General features: G+C 46.8%; 1 protein-coding gene across 2 annotated transcripts in view; it reads right to left on the reverse strand.

Annotated features, from left to right (window-relative positions):
* Positions 1 to 1,253: 1,253 nt before the first annotated feature.
* The window catches only part of ENO1 (enolase 1), a 28,987-nt gene continuing 13,799 nt past the window's right edge, over positions 1,254 to 16,441 (reverse strand). For both annotated transcript variants that reach the window (XM_082273554.1, XM_082273555.1), the window contains exons 7-11: positions 5,716 to 5,913; positions 5,419 to 5,620; positions 3,835 to 3,943; positions 3,243 to 3,301; positions 1,254 to 1,701 (exon numbers count right to left, since the gene is read on the reverse strand). In XM_082273554.1, coding sequence (XP_082129680.1) covers positions 1,632 to 1,701; positions 3,243 to 3,301; positions 3,835 to 3,943; positions 5,419 to 5,620; positions 5,716 to 5,913 — 638 coding nt within the window. In that variant the 3' untranslated portion in view covers positions 1,254 to 1,631. The remainder of the gene's footprint in view (positions 1,702 to 3,242; positions 3,302 to 3,834; positions 3,944 to 5,418; positions 5,621 to 5,715; positions 5,914 to 16,441) is intronic.

The following is a 16,441-nucleotide window of genomic DNA, read 5'->3' on the forward strand; positions in this document are numbered from 1 at the left end:
ACCACTCGGGAGCGGGGGCGCGCGCTCCCTAGACCCTCACAAGCTAGTGACGTAGCCCTACGTCACTTTGCCTGTGAGGGGCTGACCGCCGACGTAGATAGTCGTGCGGCGGTCGGCAAGTGGTTAAACACTTACCAACTTGTATTTAAAAAATGAACCTATTGCCAAAAGGTCCCTACTGTCAGGGTAACTTGAGCTACCCAGCTGGCTTGCACAAATCAAAGTGGTGTGTGGCTTTGCATCTCATCCCAGCCAGCATTAGGAACAACATTTGTCAGATCAGTGTGTGCCTTGTGGAAAAGCTAGGCACTTGGCTACTCTACTGATCCACTTCCCTGAAAGGAATTTACTGTCAAGCTCCTTCTTTGCATACATACTGCACATTGATTTGGGTGTTCAAGTAGTGTTCAAGTAGGAGGGCCAGCATTAAAGCCATGCAACAAGCATTTTCATAAAGAGGGACCACAAATGGCAGCCTCTTGCAACAGGTTTCCTTTAGGGGCACTGCTCTTAAAGTAGGAAAATTAGCATCACATGATTACATGTTGGTGTTTTGAAAACCTTGTTCCCAAGTAGTTCTGCATGCAGTACAACTTTTGCTCAAAACCAACAGGCTAGATTCCAGCAGTGTGCTACACATTGGTTCCATGTTACTGCTTCTACCATGCAGAGGTACCCAATAGAAAACATATTCCCTCTACAGCACAATCTTCTATACAAGATGACAGAAACAGGGTTTTTATGCTTGCAATCGTTTGCAAGGCACAAATTCTAAAGACCAGTTGCAGTCATACCTATTGGTCTCCAATGCCTATATACAATTTGTGCCTTTTGGTTCGAAAAGTTTTAAATACTTTTCTTAGGTAAAATGTTAAGGGTATTAACCTTTTCTGGTGCAGTGTCATGTTCATATACCCTGAATATTAGAGCCGAGGAAGACTGAAGTAGAAGCCATTCATGCATTGACAAGAACCACCTTACCTAGGTCTGCTCTAAATACAGCAGCTGACCTTATACAGGCTCTTTACTCCTGGCAGTTACCACCTGTGGAAGCAAATTCATGCACTGCTGGGAAGGGTGGTGCCAAGTGAACCAATGTCTGTCAATCTTCATATGTAGCGACAATGTTTAGAATTACTTGGAGCTGAACCATAGATTATGGAAGGTAAAAGCAATATTTCAACAGCCCATTTAGAATGTTGGCTATAGTTACTTTCCACGGACAAGTTTAAGAAAAACCCACACACGCAGTATCATCTTCATCTTAAGAGTTTATTACCTCTTCATAAAACTACATCTCAACTCTGCACATAAACCATTAGCTAGCCTCCCAAAAAGACAATGTACGAATGGACAAGGTTGAAGTGTTCAGGACCACAGCCACAATAGAAAAAAAAAAGGAACAAACATGCAGGCACTCAGACAAGGAATCATCCTATTAAGCAGCAAAGCTTCTGGGATTGGAAGGTCAGAAACTGCAGTGTTGTGATGAGGCCTAGGACACCTCGATCACTGTTGGAGGGGCCTGCACTGCAAAACAGGCCTCTGCAGCAGTGAAACTTTTAGACCATTGCCTGCAGACTAGGTTTATGGTGACTACATAAAGATGGATAAGTGCTGTGTGTAACTGCTCAGTTGAAGACTGGCTTCCTGAAGTTTCTACCAGCAAAACGAGCATTGGGTCCCAGCTCTTCTTCAATCCTAAGAAAGAAAGAGAATTGCTCAGTTATTACCATATAAATCACAATATATAGGACGTAGTCTTGATTTCATTTCCCAACCTACACCTGCAATACTGCTGACTTTCCACTGGCCAGCACATGGGACTGAATGGCTGACAGCAATCCAGTTTATTCCGATCAAGACTGAGAATACATTTGACAGGAATGTTGTAAAGTGCTTGTAAGTTTTTTTTAAATAGGCATGTTATACTTACCTGCTCTGAAATGGTAAAGCACAGAGCAGCCCCAAACCTCCACCCTGCTGGTGCTCTAGGCTCTTCTTGGTGCACCCCCTGGGAAGCCATGTCCTATCGTAGGGGATCTAGTGTGGAAATCCGCCCGCTAGCTGAACCTGCGATCTGTCCCTGTGTCACTCAGTCACCTCCCCCCACACAGGTTAGTAAGCACAAGGCATACATTAACCCCTCCCTCTACAATAAAAATTAACCCCTGCCCTGCCAGTGTCATTTTTACACCGATTACTGTAGTAATGTCACTGGTACCCCCAAAAGTGTCAAAAATGTCAGTCAAGGGTCCGATCTGTCCGCTGCAATGTTGCAGTCCCTCAAGGGTCCGATCTGTCCGCCGCAATGTTGCAGTCCCGCAAAAAAACAAAACAAAAAAAAAAAAAACAAAAGACAGAAATCTTTCCCTTAGTAAACGCAATAACTTTTGCGCAAACCAATCAATACGCTTCTTGCGATTTTTTTTTTTACCAAAAATATGTAGCAGAAAACAAATTGGCCTAAAAGGATAAAAAAAAAAAAAATTTGATTTTTACATCCAACAGTGGTTTTAACTTTACCACGAGCTTTCAAAAAAACACATTTTACACACTTATGGAAAAACAGGAATCCCAATGACTACAACGTATACCAATTTTCTTCCTCTTACAGGGCAAGCAAGCAAAGTTAGAGCACCGTTTAAACCCACAAAGCTGTGAATGCTTGGAAGAGCATAGCCTTAAAATGGTTTAAAGTAGAACTATAAGCAAAGTGTTTTTTCTTCATTTTGGATAAAGCAAGGGAGGGTTACAACCTGTTTTTTTTTTTCCATGTGTCCCATTACAGAAATTTCCCTTTATTTCCTGTTCAATAGCCAAACAGGAAGGGACATGAAATCTTGGTAAATTAAGGGAAATCCTTGAGGACCCCCTAGGTCACCCAAACTAGTGTTCCCATAGGAAGGTGCCCCCCTATTAACTTTTCTGGGGACAACCCAAAACTTGCAATTTTCTTTAACCTTCAATGATAATGGTAAACAGGACAAAAAATAGTAGGGAATGTGTATCAATTTGTACACAAGGGTCTATGATCAGGACCAAGGACTTTACACATTACAAACCCTGAATTCAACTTAAAGATTCTGCTCCATGCTAGCCCAATCAGAATGCCCAAGAATTGCATTGTTCGTAGGGAGTTACAAGGAAACTTGTACCCAAATGGTGTATAAAGGCTATGAAGAAAAGCCTTGAATTCTGGCGGGTTCTACAAGCACAGGGAAAGGTCTATTGTTGCATACCTGAGGATCTGGTTGTACTTTGCAAGTCGTTCAGATCTACACGGGGCACCGGTCTTGATCTAGAAGTGGGTAAAAGATAAGCCGGTCAGGTAGTGCATATAAAAAAACTTCCGGCCACATACACATTTAACTAAAAATACTCCTCTTATCCCAAGCTATCCCCCATTACAGGTCATTACAGTAAAGATAAATACTTACCTTTAAAAATTGATTGCAGAGCGCGGCATCTCCGGTGTGGTCATCTGAAGCCGTGGCGTCCCCCGCTGTGTCCTTCTGGGTTCCTGGCTACCCAGAATGCCGATCGCAATCTCGCGCATGCGCTGTAGATTGCAATCGAGTATCGGCTGGGGCCGTTCCCATTGCATCCTGGGATTGACACTCATCTCCCAGGACGCAATGCAAAGGAGGAATTGACATTGGGGGCCGCGGCTGCACAAGGAGGAAGAGGAAGGAAGGCAAGTTTGTCATTAAAACAAGTGGAGAAAAAAAAAAAAAAAAAAAAAACTATCCAGTTGTCAGTTTTTGGCTAACTGATGCTGCAAAAATTTAACTCCGCTTTAAGTGTCAAGCCAAGAATAACAAAATTAATTACCTGTCCAGTACAAAGACCAACCACCAGATCAGCAATAAAGGTATCTTCAGTTTCTCCTGATCGATGGCTGACCATCACTCCCCAGCCATTGGTCTGAGCCAGCTTGCATCTGTATAAGAAATTGATATTTTTTACATAACGCTCCTCTTAAAGCTTAGATTTGTAAAATATCTGAATGGAACAGACTAGAGGCAGCCTCTCTCCACTGTATTTTATGCGACCCAACTATCAAACCTGGTCAGCGAGTATTCACATAGTCCTATTCTAAAGCAACCTGCCATTACAACACTATTCACGGCAATGGCTGAAAGACATGTTTTTAACCACTCACCGCCGTAAATGTACATCGGCTGACTTGCAGTGATTGTACTGGGGTGATGCCTCTAGCGGTAGTTTTTTTTTTTTTAGAGCCGGCGGTTGACTTTCCAGTGCAACGACCAATGCGGCTCGGGAGCCGCTTGGCTGTTACCCCAGCGAGCGGGAGGGGATGTGCCCCCCCTCCCACAGCTCTGCCTGGGTCTCGCGTCCCACTGGGAGACCTGAGCAACCAGACGGCGCGTCCGCCGACTGGATGGAGTCTCGATCAAAGCCAGATGCGGCTTCGATCGGGTCTCCGATGACGTAACCCGGAGGCAACGGCCATGACGTCACGTCCGGGTTACTCTGCTGCTAAAGGTGCCAAGTGAGCGTTTTCAAAAATGCCGTTTTGAATACATGGAAGTGTAGTGGAGGGGTCTACGGTCTTTTAGACCCCTGATACCTCCATAAAGAGTACCTGTCACTGCATGTTGCAGTCACAAGGGATGTTTACATTGCTTGTGACAGCAATAAAAGTGATCAGATTTTTTATTAAATTAACCTGTGCTAAAATTAAATGGAAAAAAAAGTAGTTGCCCCCGTCGCCGAAAATACAGAAGTCGCGCCCACAAATAAAAGCTGTTCAAACCACACATGTGAGATATATCGCCGCGATTGCCAGAGTGGGAGCAATAATATAAATAAATAAAGGAGCAACTCCAATTCTAAACTGGTAAATTCTAAAGCGTCGCCTATGGAGATTGACCGTAGTTTGTCACCATTCCGCGGGTGTGAGCAATTTTAAACCATAACATGTTAGGTATCCATTTACTCGACATGACATCTTTCGCAAAATACAAAGAAAAAAAATAAAAATATCGCTGCGCAAATACCGCGTGACAAAAATATTGCAATGACCGCCATTTTATTCTAGGGTCTCTGCTAAAAATCTCTAAAATGTTTGGGGGTTCCAAAAAAAAAAAAAAAAAAAGTGCCAAATTTCTCATGCCAACCACCTTTTTGCTGCTGGTCCACTTCCATTTTTACACATGCAAAAATGCACACATTTGGCCTAAAATACTAACCCCAAAACGCTTTCTGAATTTGTAAAATTCAACCAATTATGAAAAGTCATTAAAGATTAATGTACACAAATTACTATGGATACTGAACAAAATTCTGAAAACCCAGTTGACAGGGAAGTCCTGCACATGTTATCAGCAAGGGTCTTTTCTAGCTCACACTTTCAGCGAAGAACTGTCAATTAATTAAGTATGCACTACTTACGCTTGTAGAGATTCTGTGACTGTTCCAATCTGGTTAACTTTCAGGAGAAGGCAGTTGCAGGCCTTCTTTGTCACCGCTGTCTCAATTCTCTTGGGGTTAGTCACAGTCAAGTCATCACCAACAACCTGGATTCCCACATCAGCAGTGAACTTTGACCATGCATCCCAGTCATCCTGATCAAATGGATCTTCAATTGACACAACTAATGAAGAAAAGTTGGCCCAGATAAATGTCACTTACACTGTTATGACACTGCTTACGGTCATTTACATTACACTTTTTGAAATCACACATTACCTGGATAATTTTTAACAAAGTCTTTGTATAGATCAGCTAGCTTGTCAGGTGAGATGTATCTGGAAGGGTCATCTGGGGACTTGAAGTCCAGGTCATACTTTCCATCGCGGTAGAACTCAGATGCAGCGACATCCATACCAATCACAATCTTCTCTGGGTATCCAGCTTTGTTGATGGCAGTTTTAAGGAGCTCCAGAGCTGGGAAGAGGGAATAAAGTTAGTGTTGTGTAAAGGCCAAGTTAAACAAAAAACACGATTTTTTTAAGATCTTACCGTTAAAGTTTGATGTCTGTCGACAGACGCAGCCTTATCTCCATGAGCTGAGTGGGTTTATGCTCCTCCCATCAGGAGTAGTCTAGGCAATAAAAATTTGACTACACACCCAGGGGGCTGTCCCTATCAGCATAAACCCCCACTGCATGACTCCGCACATCAGTTTAGTTTAAAGCAGTGAGACCAAAAAACCAATCCCATACAGAGGGGCGGGTGCTGCATCTGTTGACAAAAAGATTTTACGGTAAGATCTGCGAGAATAAGATTTTTGTATAGTCCATTGACAGACGCAGCCTCCATGAGCAGTAAAGGCATGAGGGGAGAGAAGCTACCAGACAGTAAACTACAACTCCAAAAGGCTAAACGTAGCCAACCAGACAACATTGAGCTCAACCAAACCATGTGCTCACCCAGGTAAAAGGAACAAAAAAAAAAAAAAAAAAAAAAAAAAAAACTCACGAAACAGCCTGGAAAACTTACAGCCAAAAGCATCCGAAGATGCCAACAAATCCACCTTGTAAAAGTTGGTAAAGGTGTGTACAGATGACCAAGTCACCGCCTTACAAATACAACCAAGGCCTGATGGCGAAATGACCAAGAGGCACACAGCGCTCTAGTACAATGCACTTTCAGAGGGAGAGGAGGAACCTGACCCTTGATTGTTTGTATAAGCCTGAACCACCGTCAGCCAAACCTTTGCGAGGACCGTCTGAGGACAAAGTCAGACTTCCTGAAGGGCTCAGTAATGGCCAGATAACCCTCATCGCCCGAACCACATCCAGAGAGTGCAAGACAACTTCCTTGTGACGTTAGGACACAAGTCAGGCAACACAATGTCTTCATTCAGGTGAAAACTGACATCACCTTAGGAAGAAAGGACGATTAGGTCGGAGAACCACTTTATCCCTGTGGACCACCAAATAAGGCAGACAGGACAGTGCCGCCAAGTCCGAGACTCTGCAAGCAGAAGTGATAGCCACTAGGAGGGCAACCTTCTGCGACAAAGAAAGCAGAGAAATCTCCCCAATATTCTCAAAAGGAGGCTTTTGAATAACAGACAAAACCATATTAAGATCCCACAGAGGCAATGGGGATCGCCTTGGGAGGGGCCGGATGACGCACCCCCTGAATGAAGGTGCGAACCAGACCATGCGTAGCCAACAGACGTCGAAAAGAAATAGCCAAGGCCGACACCAGGCCTTTGATATTCCAACGTCAAGTGCTTTTGTAAGAAAGGCCAAAACCCAAGCTATAGAAAACAAGCGAGGGTGCAGCTGCAGCGATTCACACCACGTACAATTACATGTACGATGTAAATGTACAATTTCCACGTATGAGATCTTCCTAGAGGTCGATTTCCCAGCCTTCAAAGGTAGGAATCACCGAATCAGAGAGACCTCTATCCCACACCCTGCTTGCAACAGCCAAGCCGTTAAAGCCAGCAACCGTAAAGCAGGATGGAAGATCGGTCCCTGAGATAAATCGTCCCGCAGAGGAAGAGGCCACGGAGGATCCACGACCATTTTTACAAGTTCTGCGTACCAAGACTGCCGAGGCAAGTCTGGAGCCACCAGAATGACCGGAATGCATTCCTTCACCACCCGGCAAAGAAACCCTCAGCAGGAGAACGAGTAGAGGGAAGGCATAAATCAGGTTATACTGAATCCAAGGAGCCACCAGCATCTGTGGAGTTTGCCAGGGGATTCTGAGACATGGCCACAAACCTCTGAACTTTCCTGTTAAGCGAGATGCAACCAGATCCACCTCTGGAGTCCCCCCACCAGGCACACAGGAGATGAAACCCCTCCGGATGCAAGGACCACTCCCCCTGATCCAACACCTGACAACTCAGGTAATCTGCTTGCCAATTCTCCACACCTGGGATGTGGACTGCGGAAAGAGCCAGAACGTTGTGTTCCGCCCATAGCAGAATCTCAGCCACCTCTTTGGCCGCAAGGGCACCCCCCCCCCATGTAAGCCACGGCCGTGGTATGGTCTGACCAGACCCAAACCGGAGAGCCACGTAGCTGACTCGTCCAGTGAAGCAGACAGAGCTTGATTAAGGAAGACTCTTCCGTCGCCCAAGTTCCCTGGGCATAGAGCTTCCCCAGCACTCCACCTCAGCCGGAAGCTGGCATCCGTTGTAATCCCCAGCAGGAAGGACTTGCCTTGGTGGCTCCAGTCACCTGTCCTTTGCAGAGAGCCGGCTTCGTGGGAAGGCTCAACCGAATCTTCCGATCCAATGACCAAGGAACTCTGTTCCATCTGGACAGAATCTCCTGCTGCAGCTGTCTCGTGTGAGATTGAGCAAACTGGACTGTTTCAAAGTTAGAGAGCATCAGACCCAGGGCCCTCATGCAAACCCGCAAGGAGGATTGCCCAGTCTCCATCAGCAATCTGAACGGCCCTTGCAACTTCTGAAGCTTGTCCAAGGGAAGAAAGACCTTTGCCATTGCAGAGTCGAGGATCAGCCCCAGATAGGTGACCCGCACAGACGGAGTCAGGGCAGATTTGGCAACACTGATCGTCCACTAGAAATCCTGCAGGGTCCGAATGATGGAGACTTTGTCCAGCAGATCAGAATGGGAATCTGCTTGCAACAGGAGATAGTCCAAGTAACCCCACAATGGAGATACCTCAGCGATGCAACAAGGCCAGCACAGGGGCTAGGACCTTGGTGTAAAAACTCTGGGAGCTGAGGCGAGACCAAAGGGTAACACCACTATTTGAAAATGCTCCTCTGCCACCACGAAGCCATTGCTTGTGTCCCTCGAATATGGAGATATACTATACATCTGAGATCAATGGAGGCCAGAAAATCCCCCTGATGTAAAGATGCCACTACTGACAAAATGGACTCCATTCAAAGCGGTTCAGAGCCTTGAGGTCCAGGATTGGATGCACTTTGCCTTATTTTCTGGGCACAGTGAACAGGTTTGGATAGAAACCTTGAGCGTTCCTGCTGAGAACCAACACAATCACTCCGAGCTCCCGCAGATCCAGCAAATGCTCCAGAGACAGGTGAAGATTTGACTGAAACCTGTCCCCTGGCCAGGACCAGAATTCTATCTTGTACCTGAAACAAACAAGGTCACAAACCCAATCGTCCTGAAGGAAGTCCAGAGTTCCTAAAAGCGCAGACCCCCCCACCCGAGACAAGTGAGGGTGCCCCTTCGTTGCTGCAGACAAGTCCTCTTCAGCATGGACTGACCAGCCTTGGTCTTGCCCCAGGGCTTCTTGGTACCTTCAGAAGTTCTGAACGGCTTACCCTCTTGCGCCCTGGAGGCACGAAAAAACAGTTTGTGAGCAGAAAAGGAGGGCCCCCGCTTAGCATGGGGAGTCTTACCCTCGGAGGATTGAGGAAGCAGAGTACTCGTCCTGTCAATCAATGAGTCGCCAAACAACCTGTCTCCCAAAAAGGGGAGATCAACTTAGGCTTTTTTAGAAGCTTGGTCAGCCAACCAGTTCTTCAAACAAACCATGTGTCCTTAAACCTTGCCCATGGCTGAAACTCTGGCCACCAAGGGAGCCGCATCACACAGGAACACCAGAGCCTGGATCACCTGGCCCAACAGTTCCAGCTGTTCGAGGAACAGTCTCAGGGTCCAAATACTCCTACAACCCCCTATTCCAGTCACCGTCTGAAACCGGTTTCAAAAAGGAACCTGCCAGCACGTGAAGATGGTGGGAAAGGGATTTCTCCCCCTGTCCACTGGATCCGTAAAAACTGGGGAACTTCCACAGGCACAAGGGTAGATTTGTTCAAAATGAAACAGGATGGTCCACTTTGGATGGCACCGTCCAACAGTTGGAAACCTTTTCGTCAAGAGGATATTGGCGTTAAATTTGTCATTCACAATATCGTGAAAGGTGTTGGGACAAGGGAAAACCTTGCCAGATTTCTGGGACATTAGGGAGCCAAAGCCAACTGTGTCCCTGCCGGCGTGGGCTTATCAGCCAATTTCAAAGTATCCCTCACTGAAAAAATAAAATAAAAATCAGGGCTTCCACTAAAGCGCGTTCCTCTTCACCATCTGACGGAGGACAGCGACCCCACATGTAGGGGGGCATCTGGGGCGACACCATCAGCCTCTGATCAGAGGAATCGCAAAAAATGGAGTACTGTCGCTTAAGAGCACCGATCGCGGTATCCACCGCCAAGCACAGTGTTCTGCAGGGGACCCCCTTTAACTCAAACGGATATCAAAAAGGTGTAGGCATATGCCCGCAGGGACCACCAATTATGTTACCACCTCAGACACTCTTCCTCCTGAATCCATCCCAGCATGAGAGAAAAGCAGAAGAGACCTCTGCACTGCAGCAGGAATGACCACAGAAGTGATGTCTCCTGATAGGGAAGTACTGCCAATTATAGCACCAGGGCTACACAAAGATGGACACCCATACAAAGTAACAGGAAGCTGCAGGCTAAATAGCTGCCCCATACAAGTCTGAGGAAAAACACATTGCCCACACTTAGCATGGCAGCGCCCACGGCTTACCATGTGGCTAGGGACCAACACATGCAGGCCTCATGAACAGGGACCAGCAAGCCTAATCCCCCCCCGCCCCCAGAGTGCCAGAGCACTCCAGACAGTCCCTGCAGAGACAGGGAAGGACACAAATTGGGCAGACCAGTGGGGGGGGGGGGGGGGGGGGGGGGGAAGAATCTCTTGGAGGCAGAAATCCCATTATCCCCAGGGGAGGGCCCACATCCCCACTAAGGCCAGCAGGGGCAAGGGAGGTACATTTACTCACCATACCATGGACCGGGTGGGCTCTGCTCCAGGCAGACTGCCTCCCGCCGGAAGTGGGAGTGCTGCCAGCTGATGGGTACGCAGTGACTCAGAGCGTTCGGGTGAGGCATCCGCTCGCTGGCTCGTCCCCCACCGGACCAGGGGCACCATCGTGGCTAGGCCTAGGTCGGAACTATAACCTGCTCACTCGTAGGCCAGACAGGGGGAACAAAAGGATCTAGGATTATCTAGTACGAAGCCCCAGCCGGCATCATTGCTTATAGATCGCCAGGAAAATTCTTCCCTGAACACTAGCTAGTAAAGAAAATATTCTGGAAAAAAAAAAAAAAAAAAAAAAACAGACCAGGGTCCCAGCAGGAAACCTAGGTCCTACTCCTTCTCTAGGTAGAAACAAACTGATGTGCCGAGTCATGCAGTGGGAATTATGCCGAGAGAGACAGCTCCCTGGGCGTGTGTATTCAAATTTTTTATGCTTAGACTACTCCTCATGGGAGGAGCATAAGGAGCATAAACCCATTTAGCTCAAGAAGATGAGGCTGCATCTGTTGGACGATACAGAAATTTGATTTTTATGGAGCCTGCAGAGCATTGCTCCCACAATCAGCAGATCTTGGGTGCAATGGCAGGATCCTGCAGAACCCCAGTACAGTATAGCCATCTACCTGTATGGGCAGAGAGTTACTGGACAGGAGAAAGATCCAATTCTCTAGGAGAGTGCTCACCAGCATACTCTCAGTTCATCAAGAACTAAAAGCTGTCTCCCGCAGTGGCAGATTGTAGTAGTAAAGATTGCGGTGAGGGAATGCTGCAGCCGTGTGGGTGAAGCCATGAACAGTCATGCCCTTTCTAAAATTGTGATAACGGGTGCAGGAAGATCACCACCCGCTGTCACAGCAGGAGATTCGCAAGTACAGGTAGGTGCCATTTAACATATTACACCCTAAACTCAGTTTAACATGTTACCAAGGTGAACATATTCTTTACATCATAAAAGGTCATGTCTGAAGTGGTCTCAAGTCTGCACTAGTTAACATCTGCCAATTTGAACACTTGTACTAGTCAGTTAGCCAGACGTCAACTCTTTTCTCCATTCTATAAAGGCTCTGGCGTGGCAGATGGCGCTGAACCACTAACCAAGACAAATACAGGGCTTACCAGATGAAGCCGACACCAATCCCATATGGCCATTTGCATGGATGGTAAAGGCTGGTTACAACCACCTACTTATTATACTACTTTGTTCAAAGCATACTATGTGCAAGAATATCTGGCTAATATCTTGATATACTGGACCACCAAGAATGGTCAATCATGCCAAAACTGAATTGGGGCATTTTGTAAGAGTGCATGTGGTGGCCACACATTAAGATTTAGAAAGGCCAATGTAAAGGCCCACCTATACAAGCAATTCAATTTTAATCCAAACTGGCAAGTTCACTAGTTGGCAGACCGTTTGCAAAATAAAGAATTGCATTTTCAGCTTTATAGTTTCATAAGTTGAGTTGCTCATCTGGGCACAATTTGTTCAGGTTTCTAGTGAACAACAAAGCTTAATTTTTACGATTAACATCGGCAGGTTTGACCTTTTATAGTAGGCATAGTTATACAAAAGTGGGTAAAAAGGTTAATGAGCAACCAGGTTATGGAAGTGTTGTGTAAAGCTACATGCATTCCACCTTATTGCCAGTTCTTTATTATTTTAATGTGTTCTGCATCTGCAAGGCTTTACAATACAGTCAACTAAAAAGTTTAATCATAAACCAGCACTGCTACCACACATCTGATTTACTGCAGTACCCTAAAATTGCTACTAGGGAGGTAATTTAGAAGCAGAAATCTCAATGGCATTACCACCATACACAAACACCACTCTGGTGTTATGATCCAAGAGGCCATGAGAACTTAAAGCCTTCCTGTAGTCCAAGGATAGAGCGCTTCAGCATGTACAGCTAATCTCTGCTATTCCAACAAAAGTGGAGCTGTTCATTCAATTAACATTCCATGACCTCCACTCTCCTGCATAGTGGAGTAGCAGAGCTATGTTTAGATACTGGCACAGCACGTCACCTGCCAATATACAGCTACAGTAACAGGCTGTTCCCACATATCCAGTATTAAGTCTCCCTGGACTAGAACTCAGCAAGACATTTGTGGAATAGAGAGTTTATAAGCAGCCGTTACTCAAACTAAAGGTATTTTACATTAAAATGTAATAGATGAGAGGAAATTAGAATGCTACCGAATTCTACAGTAGAAAACAGGTCATCTAGCTGTAGTGTAGAGCTTACAGCAGGTTTCCAAGTATGGAAAAGTAGGCTCACCACAGCAATGATGGTTAAAGCAGTTGTAAAAATGGATTTTTGACTTACCGTAAAATTCATTTCTGATGTTCATTGACAGACAGCTCCTGATTTCTAACCACTGGGTTACACTGCCCCCTACAGGAGTAGGACACTAGGCAGGAAAAGCTTGACTACACCCATGGGCAGTCCCAGGGGGTATACACCCACTCAGCTACAGGCACTCAGTTTTGTTACAAGCAGTGTCAGAAGAAAGCCAACTCCAGAGGGGGGGGGGGGGGGTGCTTGTCAATGAGCATTAGAGAGAAATAGATTTTACGCAAGTCAAAAATCCCATTTGCTATTGTTCATTGGACGGACAGCTCCTAATTCTAACCATTGGGATGACTCAAAGCAGTGTTAAAACATGGGGTGGGAAAACAGCAGAAAAAAAAAAAAACACCTCAAGAGGACCAGGTCTAATCGCAGCCTGCAAAACCTTGCGGGCAAAAGAAGCATCCACAGATGCCAACACATCCACTTTATAAAAATTTTGTAAAAAAAAAAAAAAAGTGTGCACCAACCCCCAGGTGGCTGCCCTGACCCCCTGATGAAATAGGCCTGAACCACCATCTGTCTGATCCATCTGGAAATAGTTGCAGAATTGGACAACCCTTTGGAGGTTTGTCTGCGCACAGAGTCCGACTTCCTAAAAGACTCCGTAGCTGCCAGGTACACCCCAATTGCCCAGACCACATCCAAGGTTTCCTTCGGTTGTTTAGCCTGGGACACAGGGAAGGCAGCAATGTCTTCACTCAGTCAGACCACCTTCGGAAGGAGGAATAAGACGGGGCAAAGCACCACCTTATCCTTGTGTTCCAGCACCCTATGCGCAGAGGTGATAGCCACCAAAAAAGGACTCCTTTTGGGGCAGCACAAACAGGGAAACCTCCCGAATAATGTCAAGGGGAGACATCTGTAGAGCTGAAAGCACCACAATAAGATCCCAGGGTGGCAACAGAACCTACACTGAGGAACCAAATGTCAGTCACCCTGAAGAAAAAGTACGCACCAAGGAGTTTGAGGCCAAAGGTTGTTGGAGGAGACAGTCAAAGCCTATACCCTGGCCCTTGGGTACCAATTTCTGTTCAACCTCCCGTTAAAAAGGTTAAGATCCAATCCACCGAGAAGGAGCGAGGATGAACCCCAAGAGACTCATGTAGTGCAAGTCTTCCATTTACGCAGGTAGATTTTCCTAGAAGTAGATTCTTAAATTTCAACAGCATAGATAGAAGTCACTGACTCAGACAAACCTCCATCCTTCAGCACCTGGCATTCAACAGCAAAGTTGTAAAACCAGCGACTAAAGCAGGACGGAAGATCGGTCGTTAGGACAGCGGATCCCCCCTGAGGGGAAAGTCCCCCCCCAAAGGAGCATCCACAACCAACCACACCCGATCAGCATACCAAGACAGATGAGGTCAGTCTGGAATCCCTATTGCTTTGATCCTGCACAGGAGTCGTGGCAGAACCGAAGCGATCAGTCCACCTAAGAACGCCGGCTACTTACCAAGCCGCCAGGACACTACTTGTGCCTCCTTGGTGATGGACAATGCCACGGTCTGTCAAACAAATGCATTTGTACCAGACACCCCTGAAGACAAATTGTCCAATGAGCCAGACAAAAGCTGATCACTCGGATTTCTAGAACATTAATCAGCAGTCTGGACTCTGCCAGAGTCCAGACCCCCTGAGCACATCTGTGCTGACCACATCTCCCTACCCGTAAAGGCTGGCATCTGACAACTGTCCAGTACAGGGGGGAGAAAGTCAAAGTGCCAGAGAATGAAGCCACCTCTAGAGACTGGATCCATTTCACCAGAATCTTTAGCAGAGATCGTGTGAAACTGCAAACAGACTGCCTCGAGGGTGGACACCATCAGGCCCAGCACCTGCATGCAAGCCTGGAGGGATGACAGTCTGCTGAACAGAAGCTGAAAAACAAACCCTCTGGCTGAGGCCTATTCCAGAGTCAGACCCAGATAGTCCAGTTTTTATGGACAGAACCAAAGGCAGACTCCTGAAGGCTCGCCACATGGCCTAGGTCACAAGCTGCGGGCTAAATTTGTGGAGGCCCAGCTGCAAGTGCACAGATCCAAGCCTGGCAGATGCCCAAAGGAAGAGTGGGGGCTTTAGCTAAACGCACTGGGGCCACCCTCCAAACTGAGGTGCTCGACTCTGCGGCATGGCCTAGTGGGCTGCAGCCTAAACTTCTGTGGGCGCTCAGTCGCTTGGACGCGAGCTCCCAGGGAGCCAACGACCCAGGGGCAGCGAGGTTGGGGGGGGGGGGGGAATAGGCAGAATGCCCAAACGAGAGGCAGTGGCTTCAGCCATCCTCACAGGTGCCGCATCAGTTTCCGACTAGTAGCGCGCAAAGCTGCGGCCTGAGGGGGGTCCAACAAACCGGGTGGGCACTGCTCCAGACAGACCACACCATAATGTGACCGAAACACCCACTCAAGCTGAAGCCAGTTCATATGCGCCCTTGGGAGACATTTTAACTCGCAGGCCAGCCCTCGTCCCAGTGGGGTTATGTTGCTGCTGACCTAGAGTGGAGCTGCGGGTCTGCATGTACTCGCTGGTTGGACCCCCAAGAATCTAGATTATCCAGTTTGCTGCCCAGTCCGACACTTGTAGATCACACAGGAACAATAAGTAGGAAAAGAAAAAGCCAGGACCAGAGATTCCAGCAAGGAACTATGCCCTTACTCCTGACTAGGCAAAAAAAAAAAAAATTAAGTGCCTATAGCTGAGAGTTATACCCCCTGGGACTGCCCATAGGCGTAGTCCAGCTTTTTCCTGCCTAGTGTCCTACTTCTGTAGGGGGCAGTAGAACCCAATTGTTAAGAATCAGGAGCTTTGTCCGTCAAAGGCTCCCGCTGTTCTCAAAGCCTGAGACCAGGATGAGGGAGAACTGAGTGATCAAACATCAAATGCTCAGTTCTCCCTCTGCTCTGAATGTCAGTGACTCCGTTCTGCCCTCCAGCACTCAATGGAGCGCTGGACAGTAAAGGGGGAGGGAGGGGGCGGTCTCAGGCTCTGAGGCTGAGCCATGTGCCAATCCAGGCCTAGGAGTGGATAATGAACATATGATAGTAGAGCTGTACCATTCTGGATAAAATTAGAATCCCAATTTGCTTAGAAAAAAAAGATCATGATTCCCTGCGTAACATTTTACCAAAACAATAAAACACTATTTTCTGGCGTATAAGACTACTTTTGAACCTCAAAAAAAACCCCCCAAAAATGGGGGGGGGGGGGGGGATCGTCTTATACGCCGAGTATATCTCCAAGGTAACCCAAGTATAAGTATTACCGGTAGATGTTATCTCTCAAGATGCTGGCTATGTGGAAATC

Source organism: Pelophylax lessonae (assembly GCF_965119305.1).
Source record: "Pelophylax lessonae genome assembly, chromosome: 12".
In the NCBI taxonomy this organism is placed as follows: Eukaryota; Metazoa; Chordata; class Amphibia; order Anura; family Ranidae; genus Pelophylax; species Pelophylax lessonae.